The following is an 18,492-nucleotide window of genomic DNA, read 5'->3' on the forward strand; positions in this document are numbered from 1 at the left end:
AGTCATCGTGGTTAACTTGACCCTAGCAAACTGGATGGACTCGGACGCGTGTGCGTGATGCTGGAAACATTCAGCTAGGCCAGTTCAGCTAGAGATCACTCTCACTCAGAGGCTTGTCGAAAGTATATTTATCAACACTTGACATCTTTGTCGACATTTTCAACTCGCTTCATTCAGTTCAATCAATTTCTTTCATATCTTTTCTTGTCGTTCAAAATCAATCGGTATCTTTTCATCATGATTTGGAAAACGTCAACTGCTGCCACGTTACTTCAGGCAGTCAATGCAGCCCTCCATAATAGCATCATCCAGACGCAAAATGGCCCTGTCCAGGGTTATCCTGCCTTCAACAGCACACCTGCAAACATATCTCTTACCAACTGGGGAAATATTACCGTCTGGAAAGGCATTCCCTTTGCCGCAACTACCGCTGGCGAGAACCGCTTCAAAGCACCCCAGCCCGTTTCCGCGTGGAACTCGACTCTTCAAGCCAAGAATTGGGGAAACGTTTGTCCTTCCACTCTCTTCTTTGGTGGTGATGAGTACACTATCGACGAGGACTGTCTGAACCTCAACGTTTGGAGCGCAGCAAATTCAACAGACGCCAAGTTGCCAGTCGTCATGTGGAGTTATCCCGCCGCTTCAACCGCTGCGAACGCTCTCTTCGATGGAGCTGGAATGGCCGACAAAGGCGTTGTGTTCGTCAACTACAACTACCGCACTGGGTCTTTCGGATGGCTTGCATCGCCTGAGCTCAACGAGGAGAGGCTCGGTACCGTTGGATCCAATAGTTCCGGCAACTGGGGAATGCTTGATCAATTCGCTGCCCTACAATGGGTCCATGAGAACATTGCCAACTTCGGCGGTGATCCGGACCATATCACAGTCATGGGCCAGTCTGCTGGTTCCGCCGCCACTTACCATATCCTTAACAGCCCTTTGCACGGCATCACCATCAAAAACGCAATCATTGAGAGCGGCGTTCGCGATCCCCACGATCCCTTATGCACCAGCCTGGCTGAGAACTACCGGACTTTAGAAGTCAACATTGAGACCGGGTTGGGCTACATGGCCTCTCTGAACTGCTCCGATATTGCGTGCATGCGAGCCCTACCCATGGACAACCTCGTCACTTCATTTATGGATTCCGATTTCGAATTCACAGCTACGCTGGATTACTACGCCATGCCGGATACCTACCTCAACACTTTGCAGAAGGGTATCGCGCAAGACGTTCCTATCATGACCGGTAATACGCGCGATGAGAGCGGCGCAACCTACGGACTCAACATCACACTTGCAACCTACCTTACCAATCTGAATCAGACATACGGTAGCACCTGGAAAGACAGATTCTTTGCCGCCTACCCCGCCAACGATTCGGCCACTGCATCTGCCTCCTACAACGCGCAGTTCACCGACCGCTCCAAGGTCGGCACCTACTTCTGGTCACAGCTGTGGTCTGCTAACGCCACTTCACCTGTTTATAACTACATCTGGGACCACGCACCTCCTGGTCAGACCCAGGGTGCATACCACGAGAGTGAGATCAATTACGTGCTGAACAACTTGTACGGTACCGATTCACCGTGGACCAGACAGGACTACGAGATTGCGGAGACCATGAACAGATACTGGATCAACTTCATCAAGACTGGTAATCCGAATGGCGACGCGCTTATCAGCTGGGAGCCTGCAAAAAAGGACAGCGCTACAGTAATGGAAGTTGGGGATGGATGTTACGACCCAATAAGTTACAGGCGACGAGAGCCCCACCCGGCCAGTAGGATGCAGGCAGTACAGCCTTTGTATAGACAAAAGATAGAGTTAAGTAGATAACTCCCCTAGAATGGAAGAACTATAGTATAAATTACATAGAGATAAAATTAAATTAGATCCGTACGCTAGAAATACAGAACCTGTACACTAAGGATACAGTACCTGTATACTAAGAGTACAGTACCTATATATTGAATATATAGATGCCTCTAAGACTATATAAGTAGACTTATATATAGGATAGACTTAAATGTACTTAAGGATAGACTCCTATAGCTCTTTAGTAATTAACTTTATAATTATCCCCTTAGATACTCTTAGTACTCTTTACTAGTAATATATATTATAAGACCTTTATTAAGTATACAACTAATTACTGTATTCTCTAAAGATTTAATTCTTTTAGTACAATTTATAGTACTATTCCCTAGCTTTATTACTTCAGCTTCTACTAATAGATACTACTATAGAAAGCTAACTGTAATACTTTAATTACTCCTATTTAGTAAGTTGACTCTATAAAGCTAATAAATAGTAATAATACTATAGCTGCGCAACTTAATACTCCTAAGACTCCTACTCTAGGATTTAGTGCCTCCTTAGGCAAGCAACCTACTTAATCCCTAAATAAGGAAATAAAGGAAGCTGAGGATTCTAATAAAGAACTTAACTTTACTAAGAAAGTCTATAGAAACCTCTAGAAGTGCATTAAGAAGAATAATAATAATATTGTATATATGCAGACTATATTTAATAATACTATAATAGAGCTTAAGAATAAGAATTAGCTTACTAATAAGCTCTAATAGGAGGTTTACACTCTCTAAGTAGCTGCTAATATTATTTAAACTCCTATAAATAGATAAGAGAAATTTAAGCTTAATTCTCCTATTACTTATAATAGAACCCTAGGACTACTTAAGGGATTCCTTATTTAAGTTAAGAACTATTAGAATTTCTATTAAGGAAACTTCTGCAATAGAAATAAGAGAGTTATTTATACTGCAACCTTCCTATAAGGATGAGCCCTTTAATAATTTAAGCCCTTCCTTAAAGAATATCTTAATAATAAGACTCTTAACTATTATTCTAGTAAAGTTAGGGATATATTTGCTAATTTCTAGGGATTTAAAGACGCCCTAAAATCCGTATTTTAGGATCCTAATAGATTACAATAAGTAGAAAGAGACTTAACCTACCTATACTAGACTAAGTCTACTACTACCTATACAGTAGAATTCAGAAGACTCTGCACTTAGCTTAAGCTTACTAAAGATACTAAGATCTTTATATTCTATAATAATTTAAAGAATAAAGTTAAGGATAAAATTATTAAGCTTAATTACTTAGAAGACTTCCTTTAGTATACTAAACTTACTATTAAGATTAATAACTGCCTCTACAAATAATGCAAGGAGAAAGGCAAAAAGTAAGCCCCAGCTAACTTAGCTAAGAAATACTAATAGCAACCCTAATAATAATTCTAGTAGAACTACCCTTAATGCAATAAGTAAGCTGAGTGCCCTAGAGGAAACTACTAGTAGAATAACTAGAATTGCAATAGTACTACCTATAAATACTATAGTAGCCCTATAGACTTTAGTGTAGTCTAGAAAGATAATAAAATATAAGACTTTAAGTATTACAACTGCAATAAGCTAGAATATATAGCTAGAGAATACTAATAACTTAAGAAATAGTAATTCTAACTAGTACTTAAGAAAGACTAATAAATTAATATTACTAATAAAAATATCCCCTATACTTTACTCTTATAGACTGCATACTACAATAATAACTGCCTTACTTACTAAGATAGCAAAAAACAATTAGGATAGTATCCTAAGACCCTCTAGACTCTAGCTATAACTTAATTAGGCTATAAGAAGATAGGGATATGCAAAACCCCTAAAGAATACTAATAATAGTGTATTAATGTCCTACAATAAGCCTGTAGAATTACTACCTACTAAAAGATTCCTAATGTAAGGAAAGGACTTAAGAAGGATAATACTCCTAAGGAAAAGGGAACTACTTAAGAATAACTAAGAACCCTTACTATAATGCAAAGGGGCTCTAACTAGAAGCTTATACGCAAGATTAATAAATAACTTAATAAGATACTCTAAGTAGGACAACTTAAAGAAGTTAGGAGACCTGCACTTTAAGGACTAGTAGTACTAAAAGGAAAAATTAAAATAACTATACTTAACTAAGTTGCAGCAAATAACCCTTAAGACTTATAAATCTAAACCCCCTAGTAGAGAAAGGCGTACGAATATACTATAAGTAACTACTTAGAAGAGCTAGACAGCTTAAATTACAACTCTAAAGAAATACTTAACTATAGAATTACACCTAGTTAGTACTATAAAACCTACATTGCATCTAGCTCTAAAGAAGAGAGCCTAGAACTCCTAAAGTAACTAGAATACTAGATTATTTACTCTAAGAGTAATAACTAGTTAGTTTAATTCTATAGGACAGTATATAAAAAGAATTATCTACTTATACTACTTGTATTAGGAGACTACTTACTACTGAACTCTAGCTATAAGGACTATAAAGACCTCTTTTAGGCTAAATGCCTAAATAATAACTGCAGAAGATACAAGAAGGGTAAGAAGGAGTTCTACTTCTACTCTTAATAATACACTAAAGAACCTATTTAGAATATCTACCTTAATAAATAACTCCTATTCTAGATAATGCAATACTATAGTAAAGGAAATATTACTACTTTTACTCTAGACTTTAAATACTCTATATTATACTATAATAATAATAAGGGATAACGTAGTTCACAAGTGAATGAATCACACAAGTGAGTGAATCACTTTTCTAGCACCCGTACGACAAAGTGTAAGAGAAATTAACCATAACACCTTAAATTAATTCAAACTATTTAGAATCCTCTTCTTCAGAGGTAGATTCAACTTTCTGACATGTGCGAGCATTATGTCCAGTCTCTCCGCAGATGCCACATCGTCGCGCGCGCGTTTCTGTCCTCCTCGCACGACCACTACTTTGACCTGTTTCTACCTGTAACTGCTCTGTTACATCAATTTGAGACTTTATATCTTTTGCCTGATTGATTGTAAGTGTTCCACCTTTCTGAAGCTGTTTTTTTTTCGTACGGCGACGGCGGCTCATACGCTCATTTGCCTCTTGATACTCAGTCATTTGTGCCTGCATCAAAACCTGGTTATGGGCTACCACCATAATTCCTTTCTTCAGCTGCTGCATATACCCAATAATTGACGTTGGGGAGCTATTCTGATGTCGTACGATGCGATTCGTAATAAAATCAGAATGTGAATCAAACTCAATTGGGTTGTTTGGCGTCTTTGGGACCCAAGCTGCTGGTAAGCCAGCAGAAGAACCTGGAGGTGATGGCGTACGAAGCTTCACATCTAGCTGTGAAATCACATATTCCGGATCGTACGGGACAAGGCCAGTTGCTCTAAAGCCTGCTTGAATGTTTGATGTTGTCATTGCCTTGTCGTACGCCTTATAAAAGGCTGGGAGGAAGTCTTCCTTTGCAATATGCGTAATGTGCACCCGCATAAGGACCTCGATTTCTTGGCTGTACGCCCGTTTTAAGGGACTAAAGCACCCAACATCAAGAGGCTGGAGCTTGTGCGATGAATGAGGGGGCATACAGAGCGTAATAATGTTCTGCTCCTTGCAGTATAGCTCAAAATCGACAGAATGGTGGCTTTCGTGGCCATCAAGGATGAGGAGGCGGTAAGCACCCTTCGTACGACTCCTTGTATGGAAATCAAAGTGCTTTACCCATTCTAGGCCTTTCTCATTTGTCGTCCAACCATTTTCTGTAAGTGTAATTACCCAGTCGGGTGGGAGGGGGCTGTCGCACGTCCAGGAGTCAAGATGGACCTTGCCTGCAAAGATGATGTACGGCGGGATAGAATAGCCGCACGACCCAATGCCCTGGATTACTGTAACCCATTCCTGATTCCCTTGTTGTGCTCCTCTTGGCTTGCCACGTCGTTCAGAGGCTGTAACAACCATTTCAGAGGACATCTTGCCCATCGCAAACCCAGTCTCATCGAAGTTATAGATATCGGTATCGTCTATCCCGTACTTCGCAATTGTGTTTTGTACGAGGGAAAACCACGCGCGATACGCGTCCGGATCTTCGCAGAGGACTCTCTGATAGTCGATTCTTCGATTAAAACGCGTCTGGAGCTCAGGTCGTCGTCGTACGAAGTTTGAGGCCCAGTTTGTTCCGACGCGTCGCGCGCCGCGGTCGCGAAGCAGTCGATCGGCCATTTCTCGAACAGCACTAAGGCGTGGCGAAAATGCTCGCGAATCCAGGTCAATAATGTATTGCACAATAGTCTCCTCTTCGTACGAGGTTAAATTCTGGCAGGGTGGTCGGATGTCGCGTCTGGCAGGTTGGCCGTGTTTTCGTCGCTGGAGGGTAGAGAATGACACATTATAGTGAGATGCAGCCTTTCGCACGCTTAATTTTGGGTTTGATTTGAGCGCATTAAGCGCTAGGACTAAATCGCTTTCGTTTGAATGTCGTACCATAGTTGTAGGTGGAGAAAATTAAAGGGAAAGGTAGGTCGTACAAAGTCTAGAAAAGTGATTCACTCACTTGTGTGATTCATTCACTTGTGAACTACGTTAGTAAGAATGCAAATATAATAAATACCTTATTTACTCTAAAGTTAAGGTAAAGGCCTAGTAGAAAGTACAAAAAGAAGCTTAATAGTTAAAAAACTAATAATGCCTATAATAGAAGGGCAATATATAGTAATAATTTATAAGACCCTATATGCAACCTACAATGCAGTATACTTTAACTTAGACATTAAGATTTAAGAATAATAGATGCGCGCAATTATTAATAGTAGTACTTAAGGAAACTTTATTTTACTTAGACTAGTAAATAAGCAATAGATACTATAGTAGAAGAAAGAATACCTATATGCATTATAGATAATTGAAGGAGAATAAGTTAAGTATAGTAGTAGACTTATTATTTTAGAGATAGTGCACCTCCCTTTGCAAGTTTATAACTAGAAAAAAGAACTCCAATTTAATATTATAGAAATAGGAGACATTAATGTTATCCTAGGAATTATATAGTTATAAAAGTACAACCTACAAATAGATTAGAGAACTAGCTAACTCTAATAGTTAGATTCAATTACTAAGTAGTACTGCAAGAGCTAGGCCTCAAATAAATCCTCTAGAGTACCTCTTAATAATACTATACAATAAATCTAATACGTAGCCTATCTCTAGGAGATACAGCCTTCTAAGATAGTAGCCCCAGTAGTATTAAATTAGGGATTAGATTTACTTCTAGCTATTCTAGAGGAGTACTAGAAGTACAAAAAGCTATTTGCCCTAGAGTTAGAAATAGGCTTACTAGAATATAGACTTTATAATTATAAGATCCCTCTTATTAAAGGCTCCTACTTAAAGTTCTATTTAATATATAAATTTAATAAAATAGAATAAGAGGCACTTAATAAGTACTTTAATAAGAACCTTAAGAAGGAATACATTAGACTCTCTAAGTTATTAGTAGAATACTCTATTCTATTTATACTAAAGAAAAATAGCAAACTACAACTATACATTAACTACTAACAACTTAATAGTATTATAAAGAAGAACTATTACCTACTACTACTTATCTTAGAACTCTAAGATTTACTATATAGAGCAAACTAATTTATAGCCCTTAACCTTAAAGGAGCCTACAACTTAATTAGAATAAAGGAAGGTAAAGAATAGAAAATAGTATTCTAAATATATAAAGGACTCTTTAAGTACCTTATAATGCCTTTTAGACTTACTAATGCACCTACTACCTTTTAGATAATAATTAACTATATTCTTAGTAAATTTATTAATATATTTATTATTGTCTACCTTAATAACATCCTTATCTTCTTACCTACCCTTAAGCTATATAAGGAATATATCTACTAAGTCCTTTAGAAGCTCTAAGAAGCTAAACTATTAGTAGAAGCTGAAAAATGCAAATTCTATACCTAAAGAGTTAATTTCCTAGAATATACTATTACCCTAGGGCAAATTGAGATAGAAGTAAAGAAAGTATAGGCAGTTAGGGACTAATTTATACTTTAGAATATTAAGGACATTTAGTTATTCCTAGAATTCGTCAATTTCTATTAATAATTTCTTAAAAGTTATATAGGAAGTGTGCAATGCATTTAGAACCTTATACAGAAAGATACTCTATTTGAATAGACTAAAGAATGCAATAATGCATTTAAGAAAGTTAAATAATAAGTTAGCTTAGAATTTATTACTTAAATTCCTAACTCTAATAAATTTTTTGAAGTTAAGACTAATACTTTAGACTTTACTATAGGTAGACAACTTAATTAATGTAATAAAGAAGGAAGACTATACTCTTATACCTTCTTCTCTAAAGTATTCTACAAATTAGAATTAAACTATTAAATCTACAATAAAGAACTTATAGTAATTATTAAAGTATTCTATAAATAGAGACTACAACTATCTAGTACAAAATATAAAGTCCTTATATATATAAATTATAAGAATTTTGCATACTTTACAATATTTAAGAATTTAAATAAATAATAAGTTAGATAGTTAGAATTCCTTTTAGAATACAACTTCTAGATTATTTATAGAAAAGGAACTAACAATAGTAGAGCTAATACTCTCAGTAGAAGGACGGATTACAAAGTCCCTATTCTAGAGGAAATATAAATTATCCTTAAGATAGATAAGAATAGAGACCTTATTCTAATATAGAAACTCCTTATAATTACTAGATAAGTTATAATTAGTACAACTAATAAAATAATGCATAAGATAATTAGAGAGATTTACAGTACTTAAGTATATAGACACTAAGGAGTTACTAAGACCTAGAAATAAATTTAATAATATTACAATTAGTAAGTAATAAAATAGAATATTGCAGATGCAATTTAGAATTGCAAACTCTATAAGAAAAGTAAGAATAGTTTATATAAACTCTACAGACTTATTTAGCTACTACTAATACTACTAGTAGTATAGTACTTAATCTCTTTAGACTTTATTATTAAACTACTAAAATTAAGAGAACTACTAATAAAGGTCTATTACAATAGTATTTTAGCTATTATAAACTAACTTACTAAATATAACGTACACGCATAGCGAGTCGGCCAACATAGCGAGCCGGCCACTCCTTATCGCTAGAAAAAGCCCCTTTTCTAACTATTTATTAAAAAGTAGATTCTTAACTAATAAAGACCTAGTTTTTAGCATTAGATAACGATAAGAGTTAGATTTTAAGAAATAATAGTATTAAAATTATTATCTCTTTCTAGCCTATATTACTAAGCTTACCTCTTATCTAGGCCTCTAGATAAGAGGATTACTAAGAACCTAGGGTTAGGAAGAGACAATAATTTCTACAATATTATTTCTTAAAATCTAACTCTTATCGTTATCTAATACTAAAAACTAGGTCTTTATTAGTTAAGAATCTACTTTTTAATAAATAGTTAGAAAAGGGGCTTTTTCTAGCGATAAGGAGTGGCCGGCTCGCTATGTTGGCCGACTCGCTATGCGTGTACGTTACTTACTTTATTCTATACTTAGAAGTAAGTATAGTAGAAGACCTTATGTATACGTTTTTAAAATACATTATTAGCAACTATAGACTACTTAATAAAATTGTATTAAATAGAGATAAGCTATTTACTTTAAAGTTTTAGAAATCTCTAATTTTGCAACTTAGTGTAGACTACAAACTATTTACCTCTTTCTACCTGCAGACTAATAGTTAGATTAAATAAATTAACTAAATACTTAAATAGTATTTATAATACTATATTAACTACAATTAAGACAACTAGGTACTACTATTGCCTATAGCCTAGTTCGCCTACAATAGTGTAGTTAGAGAAAGTACTCTCTACTCCCTATTCTACTTAAACTACAGATTTAAACCTACTGCACATAGAGAACTATGCAAAGGACTATAGGCCCTAAAGGCTGTAGTTAGAATTAATAAAATGTGCAAAATTTAGATAAATGTCTCCTAAAATTTAGAATAAATAAAGAAATACACTAATACTTTAAGGATTAGAGGACTATTCTTAGAAGAGGGAGATAGTACCTACCTTATATAATGAAATATTAAAACTAAGTAACCTAGCGACAAATTAGACTATAAAAAACTTAGACCTTTTAAAATCCTTAAGAAGGTCTCACTAGTTAACTATAAGCTAAAACTACCTAATATAATAAAAGTCTACTTAGTCTTTTATATTGTACTCCTTAAATTAGTACTATGTAGATTATATACTAAAGACTGCATTATTATTAAACTTAATAAATTAGAATAACGTGGCTGATAAGCGAGTCGATCAGACAAGCGAGTCGATCACCCAACCACGACTACATTACAAACCCAAGAAGACATCAATATCAACACCACTAGATCAATTAACGCTACTAAGAATTCTCTTCCTCAGTCGTTTCTACATCAAACTGACACGTTCGCGCATTGTGTCCTGTGTTTCCGCACACGCCACACCGTCGTTGACCCGATTCAGTCCTTGGCTTACGACCACTCCTCCGACGCGTTTCCTCATAAACCTGTGCTGTTGCGTCCCTCTGCGACTGTATATCCTCTGCATCAGCTACAGTAAGACTTCCTCCTTGCTGGAGACGCATTTTCTTAGCTCTCCGACGTCGGCTTAGTGTGCTGTTTTCCTCTCGAAGAGTTTTGTTCTCCGCCCTCAGGAATGCATTCTCATGCATTATTCCTAGTGTTCCTTTAAGAATATAGTCAACGTCGTTATTGATAGGTGTTGGGGAGCTATTTTGATGACGGGCAATTCGATCCTTGATCAGTGTTGACTGAGAAGTTGCTTCTGTTGGGTTGTTTGGTGTCCTGGAAACCCAAGGGAGCGGTGTTGTTGGAAGTGATCCTGGAGGCGTTGGAGTGCGTAACTTGACGTCCAGCTTTGATAATACACTTTCTGCACTCAGAGGGACAAGCCCGGAGCCTCTGAAACCTCCCTGGATATTCTTTCCCGTAAGTGCTTGTGTAAAGGCCTCACGAAACGCTGGAAAGAAGTCTTCCTTCGTAATATGGGTTACACCTCGCCGCATCTTATCCTCAATTTGTCGACCGTACGCCGTTTTGAGAGGCCCAAAGCATCCTACATCTAAGGGCTGAAGTAGATGAGATGAATGAGCCGGCATACAGAGTGTGACGATGTTACTCTCCTGACAATATAGCTCAAAACCTGCGGAGTGGTGGCTTTCATGCCCATCGACGATGAGGAGGCGATGAGGACCTCTTGCACGTGGCTTTGAATGACAATCGAAGTGTTTGACCCAATTTAGGCCTATCTCGTTTGTTGTCCATCCGTTTTCAGATGTTGCGATAACCCAGTCGTGTGGGAGATCTGTTTCAGTGTACCAGGTTGAGAGGTGATAATGGCCTGCAACGATGATGTATGGCGGGACGCTGTAGCCTGACGAACTTATGGCTTGGATAACTGTAACCCATTCCCGATTACCAGGCTGCACCATTTTCGTGTTTGATCGCCTTTCAGCACTCGTTACAACCATGCCAGCTGCGATCTGGCCCATCATGAAACCAGTCTCATCAAAGTTGTAGATATCAGACTCTTGGATACCGTACTTTACGATTGTGTTCTTCACAAGGGCAAACCAGCTGCAAATAGCCTGTGGATCTTCGCATTGGGCTCTCTTGTAGTCATACTTGCGAAAAAAACGCGTCCGAAGCTGTGGTTGTCGTTTGATGAAGTTCGACGCCCAGCGCTTCCCAACCGGTCGCGCGCCACGGTCGGCAAGCAGGTGATTGGCCATTTCTTCAACACCACTGATCCGGGGAGGAAACGATCGGGCATCTAGGTCAAGAATGTACTTAACTAGCTTCTCTTCTTCAAGCAGCGTCAAATTCCGTAATTTCGGCATGATGTCGCGTCGCGAAGGTTTTCCATTAAGTCGGTCGCGTAATGTTGTGAAGGGTACTGAATAGATCCGTGCTGCAGCTCGAATACTAAGATTTGGAGTGTTTTTAATCGCTTGAACCGCTAGGATCAATTGCGCTTCTTTGTTTGATGACGACATTCTTTATGGTCGATGGACGTGTGTTGAAAGCGGGAAGATGGTATGATCGCGGTTGGGTGATCGACTCGCTTGTCTGATCGACTCGCTTATCAGCCACGTTATAAAGTTAAGTGAATTATTAACTATAGGAATAAAGATAGTTATAATAAATATCTTATTAAGTAGAAAGGCTATAAATATAAAGATAACTTATAGGAATTAATTAAGAACCTCTAGTATTCCTAGGAGCTTCTATAGGAGTACTCTAGCTCTTAGATTACTCTAGAACTAAGGAACCTAAATTTGCAAACTCCTTACTAATTCTAAAGGAAGGCTAGTTAACCTTATTAGGAACCCCTATAGATTAAAGATTACTTATAATACTCTACTTGTAAGTATCTAAAGTAGAAAGTAACTTATTATCCTCTAGCTCCTATAGACCCTAAGAAAATATCTTAAGATAATGCTCCTTAACTTTCTTGCAAATAGTATGAATTTGCACTAAACGACCTACTACTTTAGCTACCTTAGCCTAAATATAAGTAAGCTTCTTATAAAGCCCTAGGAGAGTATTACTTACTTACTCCTCCTTCTCCTCCTATTCCTAATACTAATTACTTAAGTATTATACTACTCTTATTAGTATACTACTAAGAAGATACCTTACAATAAGAATAAAAAACTTATAATTTAATACTACTACTATACTATTGCAAGGGCACTTTAGGTTCTTGTAACTCTAGTAGACTTTAGAACCCTCAGCAATTTAATATAGACGCTTTGCGCAGAAGTAATAAGTATAAAGTATAGTATTAGAAGAACTAAAATAATTAAAGACGTTATTATATACTAAATAAAGTACTAATTTGGAGTCCCTTAACTTTTAAATGCAACCTATTATATTATTAATATTATAATAAATAGGGATGCAGAATTAATAACTCCCTAATTTAGGAGATACTACCTACTTATAAGTTTTAAGAATAAGACCTTTAGAGGGGAGACTTAATATTATAACTTAATAAGTTACAGGTAATAAGAGCCCTACTTAGCTAGTAGAATGCAAGTAGTATAGCCTTTGTATAGATAAAAAATAGGGTTAAGTAGATAACTCCTCTAGAATAGAAGAACTATAGTATAAGTTATATAGAGATAAAATTAAATTAGATTTATACACTAGAAATACAGAACCTATACACTAAGAATACAGTACCTATATACTAAGAGTACAGTACTTGTATATTGAATATACAAATACCTCTAAGACTATATAAGTAGACTTATATATAGGATGGACTTAAATGCACTTAAGGATAGACTCCTATAGCTCTTTAGCAATTAACTTTATAATTATCCCCTCAGATACTCTCAGTACCCTTTACTAGTAATACACATTATAAGACCTTTATTAAGTATACAACTAATTACTGTATTCTCTAAAGACCTAATTCTTTTAGTACAACTTATAGTACTATTCCCCAGTTTTATTACCTCAGCTTCTACTAATAGATACTACTACAGAAAGCCAACTGTAATAATGGATTTAAGCCTATTCCTATTGTAAATAAGGACTAGATTAAGTTGTTTACTTAATAGTTTAATACACTTATTACTTATTAAATAGACAGAAGCGCAATAATAAGCTCTAAGTGTAGTAATATTAACTATATTATAAACTTCCTAGATTAGAACCTTTATTGTAGAGTAGAAAAGGTTAAGGAATCTAAGTTATTTTGCAACTCTACTACTAAATAATATTTGCATATGCACATAGGTAAAAAAACGCAATGTAGACTAAATTAGATATCTATAAAACTATTTTCTAACTATAAGACTTAGCTATATACAAATAGATATATCTAGCTTATATGTACTTTTTTCTTTTCTTTAAAGAATGTATATTGTATTGTTCCTATATTGCGATGCCCTTATAGCATTGTGCAGCCTCGTGAGGTCGGAGACCAGAACAACTATTATTCCGGCTGGATCCAAATTAGCCCCACTCCATCAGAGGTATATAGTCGCACCGGGATGGGCACTCTTACACGTAGACAAGACAAGCCGTTTTCTAATGTCTAATTCCACCCGAAAGGTGCCTCTGCAATATCCTACTTATCTAGTCGACTTTCGTACTTAATAGGCCTACTTTTTCCTTAATCCAGTTATACAGTATAGTTGCCTATAATGCCTACATCTTAGAGTATACTATAAGTCAACATACCTACTTTCCAGCCACCCCCCCATTCCAACCACCCAAAAATGCCTCATTTCCCCTCAATACCATAACTGCCCTCTATTTTCTAACTATTACAACATTTTCAACCTTCATCCAAATACCTTCATTTTTTACACATACTTTCCTCTATACCTTATAGTCAGATATACTAAAAATAAGATTAATTAAGCAATTAAAGTATGCACTAATAGCATTAGCCTAAGGAAGGCTGCCCTTACCTATAGAATCCTAAGGACTACCCTTTAGAATTAATTAAAGAGTACTTAAGCAAGGCCTCTTACCTTTACAAACTATTAAAGACTCTCTATTAGTTAGGAGGATAAGCTAGCCTAATAAGTATAGATTCAATATACCCTTAATTTTACCCTAACTTATTAGTAAGTAAAGGTATTTGCAAAAAGGATCCTTTATACTATAGGGAATACAAATCCTCTAGGGAAAGAATAAATCCAAGCCTTCATAAGGAGAAACCTATCTATTAAAGTCTAAAGAAGTTACCCTATTAACTCTAGACGTATTAATAGAGTATCTACTAAAGTTATTAGGGACTAGTTCAAACTCCTTACTATACTAGAGGTTAAGGGCATTAAATTAGCTAATAAATATAATATAAATAAGACTAGTATCCTTAAGGGCTAAGGATCTAATAGGCTAGTACTAGGTATATTTAAGACAAAATCTATCTACAAGAAACAGCCTAAATTAAGAGTATAAGTATCCATTATTGAATGCATCTCTACCCTTAGTTATACCCTTAATCCCCTTATTATATATAAGGGTAAAATAGTCTAGTAGTAGTAGTTTCCTCTAGACCTTAGCCCTTATAAAGGATAGTAGTTTACTGCAATAGAGAATAAATAGACTACAGACAATACTGCAATTAAATAGCTGCAAAAGGTCTTTATCCCTTAGACTGCCTCCTAGAGTAAGGAGGGCAAGAAGGAGGCTAGACTACTAGTTATTAATAGCTATAGGAGTTATACAATAATAGAATTTATATAAATATATTATATTAATAATATCTAACGTACGTGCATAGTGAGCTGCGCATCATAGTGAGCTGCGCACGTCTACTGCCTTTCTACCTCTTATATAAGTTAATTCAACTACAACGTACGAAATCAATTAAAACTACTTATCACCCTCTTCTTCATCACTATCCCAAACTACTTCACAGGTTCGTGCGTTATGTCCAGACTTTCCGCAATTGCCACATCGTCGCGCGCGTGGTTCAGCACCTTCCGTACGACCCTCCTTCTGAGGGTTATTCTCTCCTCCAGCATCAACACCATCCTTTTCTCCCTGTAGTGCCTCTGCTTCAGCAGTATTAAGTGACCCTCCAAGACGTAGTCGTGTTTTTTTTGCCCTCCGGCGCTTACTTAGTACCTCTATCCCCGTACGAAGCTTACGGTTCTCAGCCTCAACAATAGCAAGCCTATGGGCTAACTTGCTAATACCTCTGGCCTGGAAGTCAATTACTTCGTACATTGGTGTTGGTGAGCTACCTTGATGTGCTTGGATCTTCTTTTTAAGAGAGGAAGCACTTCGTACGCCCTCTAGTGCTGTGGTTGGTGTCTTTGCGTCCCAGGAGCCTCGGCTGCTTGGCCGTGAGTTTGATGGTGTTGGCGTCTTTGGCTTGAAATCCAAGCGAGAAAGAACCACTTCAGGGTTAAAAGGTACAAGGCCTGCCTGTCTAAAACCAGCTCGTACGTTGTTTTCGCCCATTGAGGCAAAGAATGCTGCTTTAAAGGCAGGAAAGAAGTCATCCTTAGTAATATGCGAAATCTGCATCCGCATCATCTTCTCGATTTCCTTGCTGTACGAGTGCTTTAACGGGCTAAAGCACCCAACATCAAGAGGCTGGAGCTCGTGCGATGAATGGGGAGGCATGCAGAGAGCAATAATGCTTTGTTCCTTGCAGTATTCGTCAAAGTCGGTCGATTTATGGCTGTTGTGACCATCAAGGATCAAGAGGCGATAAGAGCCCTTCGTACGAGTCCTTGTGCACTGATTAAAGTGCTGTAGCCAATCTAGGCCAATATCATTTGTCGTCCATCCATTTTCGCTTGGATGGATGCGCCATGTGGCTGGGAATTGGCCGTTGGTGTACCAGGAGAGGAGGTGATATTTGCCCTTCACGATAACGTACGGAGGCATCGCCCAGCCATCTGCACACACACCCTGAATGACAGAAACCCATTCCCGATTGCCAGGCTGCTTCGTACGAGGCCTTCCCTTACGGTCAGACGTTGTAACAACCTTTGCATGCGACAGCATTCCCATCAGGAACCCAGTCTCATCAAAATTGTAGATATCGTCATCAAGTATTCCGTACTTTGCAATTGTGTTTCGCACGAGTGCAAACCAGCCTTGTATAATTGTAGGATCCTCAGCTAAGGCCCTCTGATAGTCGATTCGACGTCGAAATCGCATTTTCAATTGGGGGACGCGTCGTACGAAGTTCTCTGCCCATCGGGGTCCCGTACGCGTCCCGTCGCGCGCGTTTAGGAGTTGGTCGGCCATTTCTCGTACGTCTTCTTGTCGCGGAGGGAACCCTCGATCGATTAGGTCAATAACTCGTTCAAGAATCACCTCCTCTTCAGTTATAGTCATCTTCATTGATTTCGGTCGCGTCTCGGCTCGTGGGAGTACACCAGCGCGTCGCGTGCGAAGGGTTGATTCAGGAACCTCAAAGGTGGAGGCAGCTCTTCGTACAGACATTTTTGGGTCTTTTTGGATAGCTTGGAGGGCAAGGATAATACGGCTTTCTTTAGAAGAAGAAGTCATGTTCGTACGTGGAGGAAAGTAGGTGTAAAGGTTTAAGAGGTAGAAAGGCAGTGGACGTGCGCAGCTCACTATGATGCGCAGCTCACTATGCACGTACGTTATCTTATCTTCCTACTACTATATACCTCCTATATTCTCTAGCTACTTAATATAGTAGTCTTTAGCCCTATAAAGGCAGCCTATAGGAAGGAGCTTAAATACCTTAATTAGTAGAATAACTCTACTATTGTAGGCAAAAGGAGCTTCCTTAGCTATTATTAAAAGGCTTATCTAGTAGGCCTAATAATAAAGAATATTAAGAGTAGCTAGAAATAGGCTAGCCTATAGCCTATCTCTATAGTAAAACCCCTTATAAGCTCCCTCCTACTCCTAATAATACTAAAGCTATTAGTATTATTAAATTAGATTAGCAAAGGGTAGTCTAAAGGTAAGGAAGGTAGGGAAGCTAAAGGATAGGCATTTGCATTATCTACAGTAGTATAGTTAATACTAAGGAAGATAAAGAATCTAACTAGCTAACTAAAGCTATTTACAGAGCTAGATGTTACGGTCGGCTTTCCGTGGTAGTGTCTATTAGCAGAAGCTGAGGCAACGAAGCTGGGGAACAGTGATATAAGTCGTGCTGATAGGATCAGGTCTTCAGAGGATACGGTGATCAGTCGTATACTCAACAAGGGGCTTGTAACGTTGGTCACTAGTGAAGGGTGCCGAGAGTATCCGAGGGGATAATCACAAAGTTGATTGCTGAAGAGCTATGGAAGTCTGTCCTTGAGTCCGTCCAAGTCCATCCTATATACAAGTCCCGTATGTCTGTTGCTGAGGTTTGGCTTACACCTGATTACCAGTAATCCAGGTGTTGTATGGAGTGATCACTTGAAGTGGGGCGCGTGAGCGCTCACGTCGTGATGATGATGATGATGATGTATTTAACGTCCAGAGTAAAAAGGGACGTGCCGGGCGATGCCGACATGGTCTATCCTAATCTAAACTATTTTACAGGCTGCCGTCTTCACCTAACGTTCCTGTTCAGTGACTTGGGCAGATTTCGGAAAAGAAATTGGTCGCCTCCATCCATTCGCACAGAAGAGAAGCTCCCTGCGTAGTACCTAGCAGAAAATCTATGCTTGCCTTCGCCATACGTCGGCGGAGATGCCGCGGGGTGGCCTTACGGCCACGCTTGCAGAAGTAGAAGTGTACTGGGGTTTTGCGTCTTCCGCAACTGCAGTGAAGCAGTGCGTCTTGGTGGGCGAATCTCTCGTGGTACGCTGCGAAGTCTCCATGATGCGATCTTGCCGCATATAGCCTTCCTAGCAAATGCCGAGGAAGGCGAAGTTCGGGGGGCTTGGGATGAGGACTTATCCCAAGGTCGGCATACTGCCGAGGGCAGATTGACGGCCATCTCCTGGCGAAAGCCTGGAGATCGGCTGCTCTGGACTCCCGCTTCAAGTGCGCCAATGTAGGCTGTGGCTGTGATTCTGGGATTTGTCTGCAGGCCTCCTTGGCAAGAGCGTCTGCTTCCTCGTTTCCTGCTATTCCCGTGTGTCCAGGGCACCACCAAATGTATACCC

General features: G+C 38.2%; 1 protein-coding gene across 1 annotated transcript; it reads left to right on the forward strand.

Annotated features, from left to right (window-relative positions):
- Positions 1 to 237: 237 nt before the first annotated feature.
- CH63R_08414 (Carboxylic ester hydrolase) lies at positions 238 to 1,627 on the forward strand (the record flags this gene model as incomplete). The annotated part of the gene is made up of 2 exons (XM_018303388.1): positions 238 to 1,571; positions 1,603 to 1,627. The coding sequence occupies 2 exons, from the start codon at positions 238 to 240 to the stop codon at positions 1,625 to 1,627; spliced, it is 1,359 nt and encodes a 452-aa protein (XP_018158166.1).
- Positions 1,628 to 18,492: the final 16,865 nt, after the last annotated feature.

The sequence above is a fragment of the Colletotrichum higginsianum genome, chromosome 5 (genome assembly GCF_001672515.1).
Source record: "Colletotrichum higginsianum IMI 349063 chromosome 5, whole genome shotgun sequence".
Lineage (NCBI taxonomy): Eukaryota > Fungi > Ascomycota > Sordariomycetes > Glomerellales > Glomerellaceae > Colletotrichum > Colletotrichum higginsianum.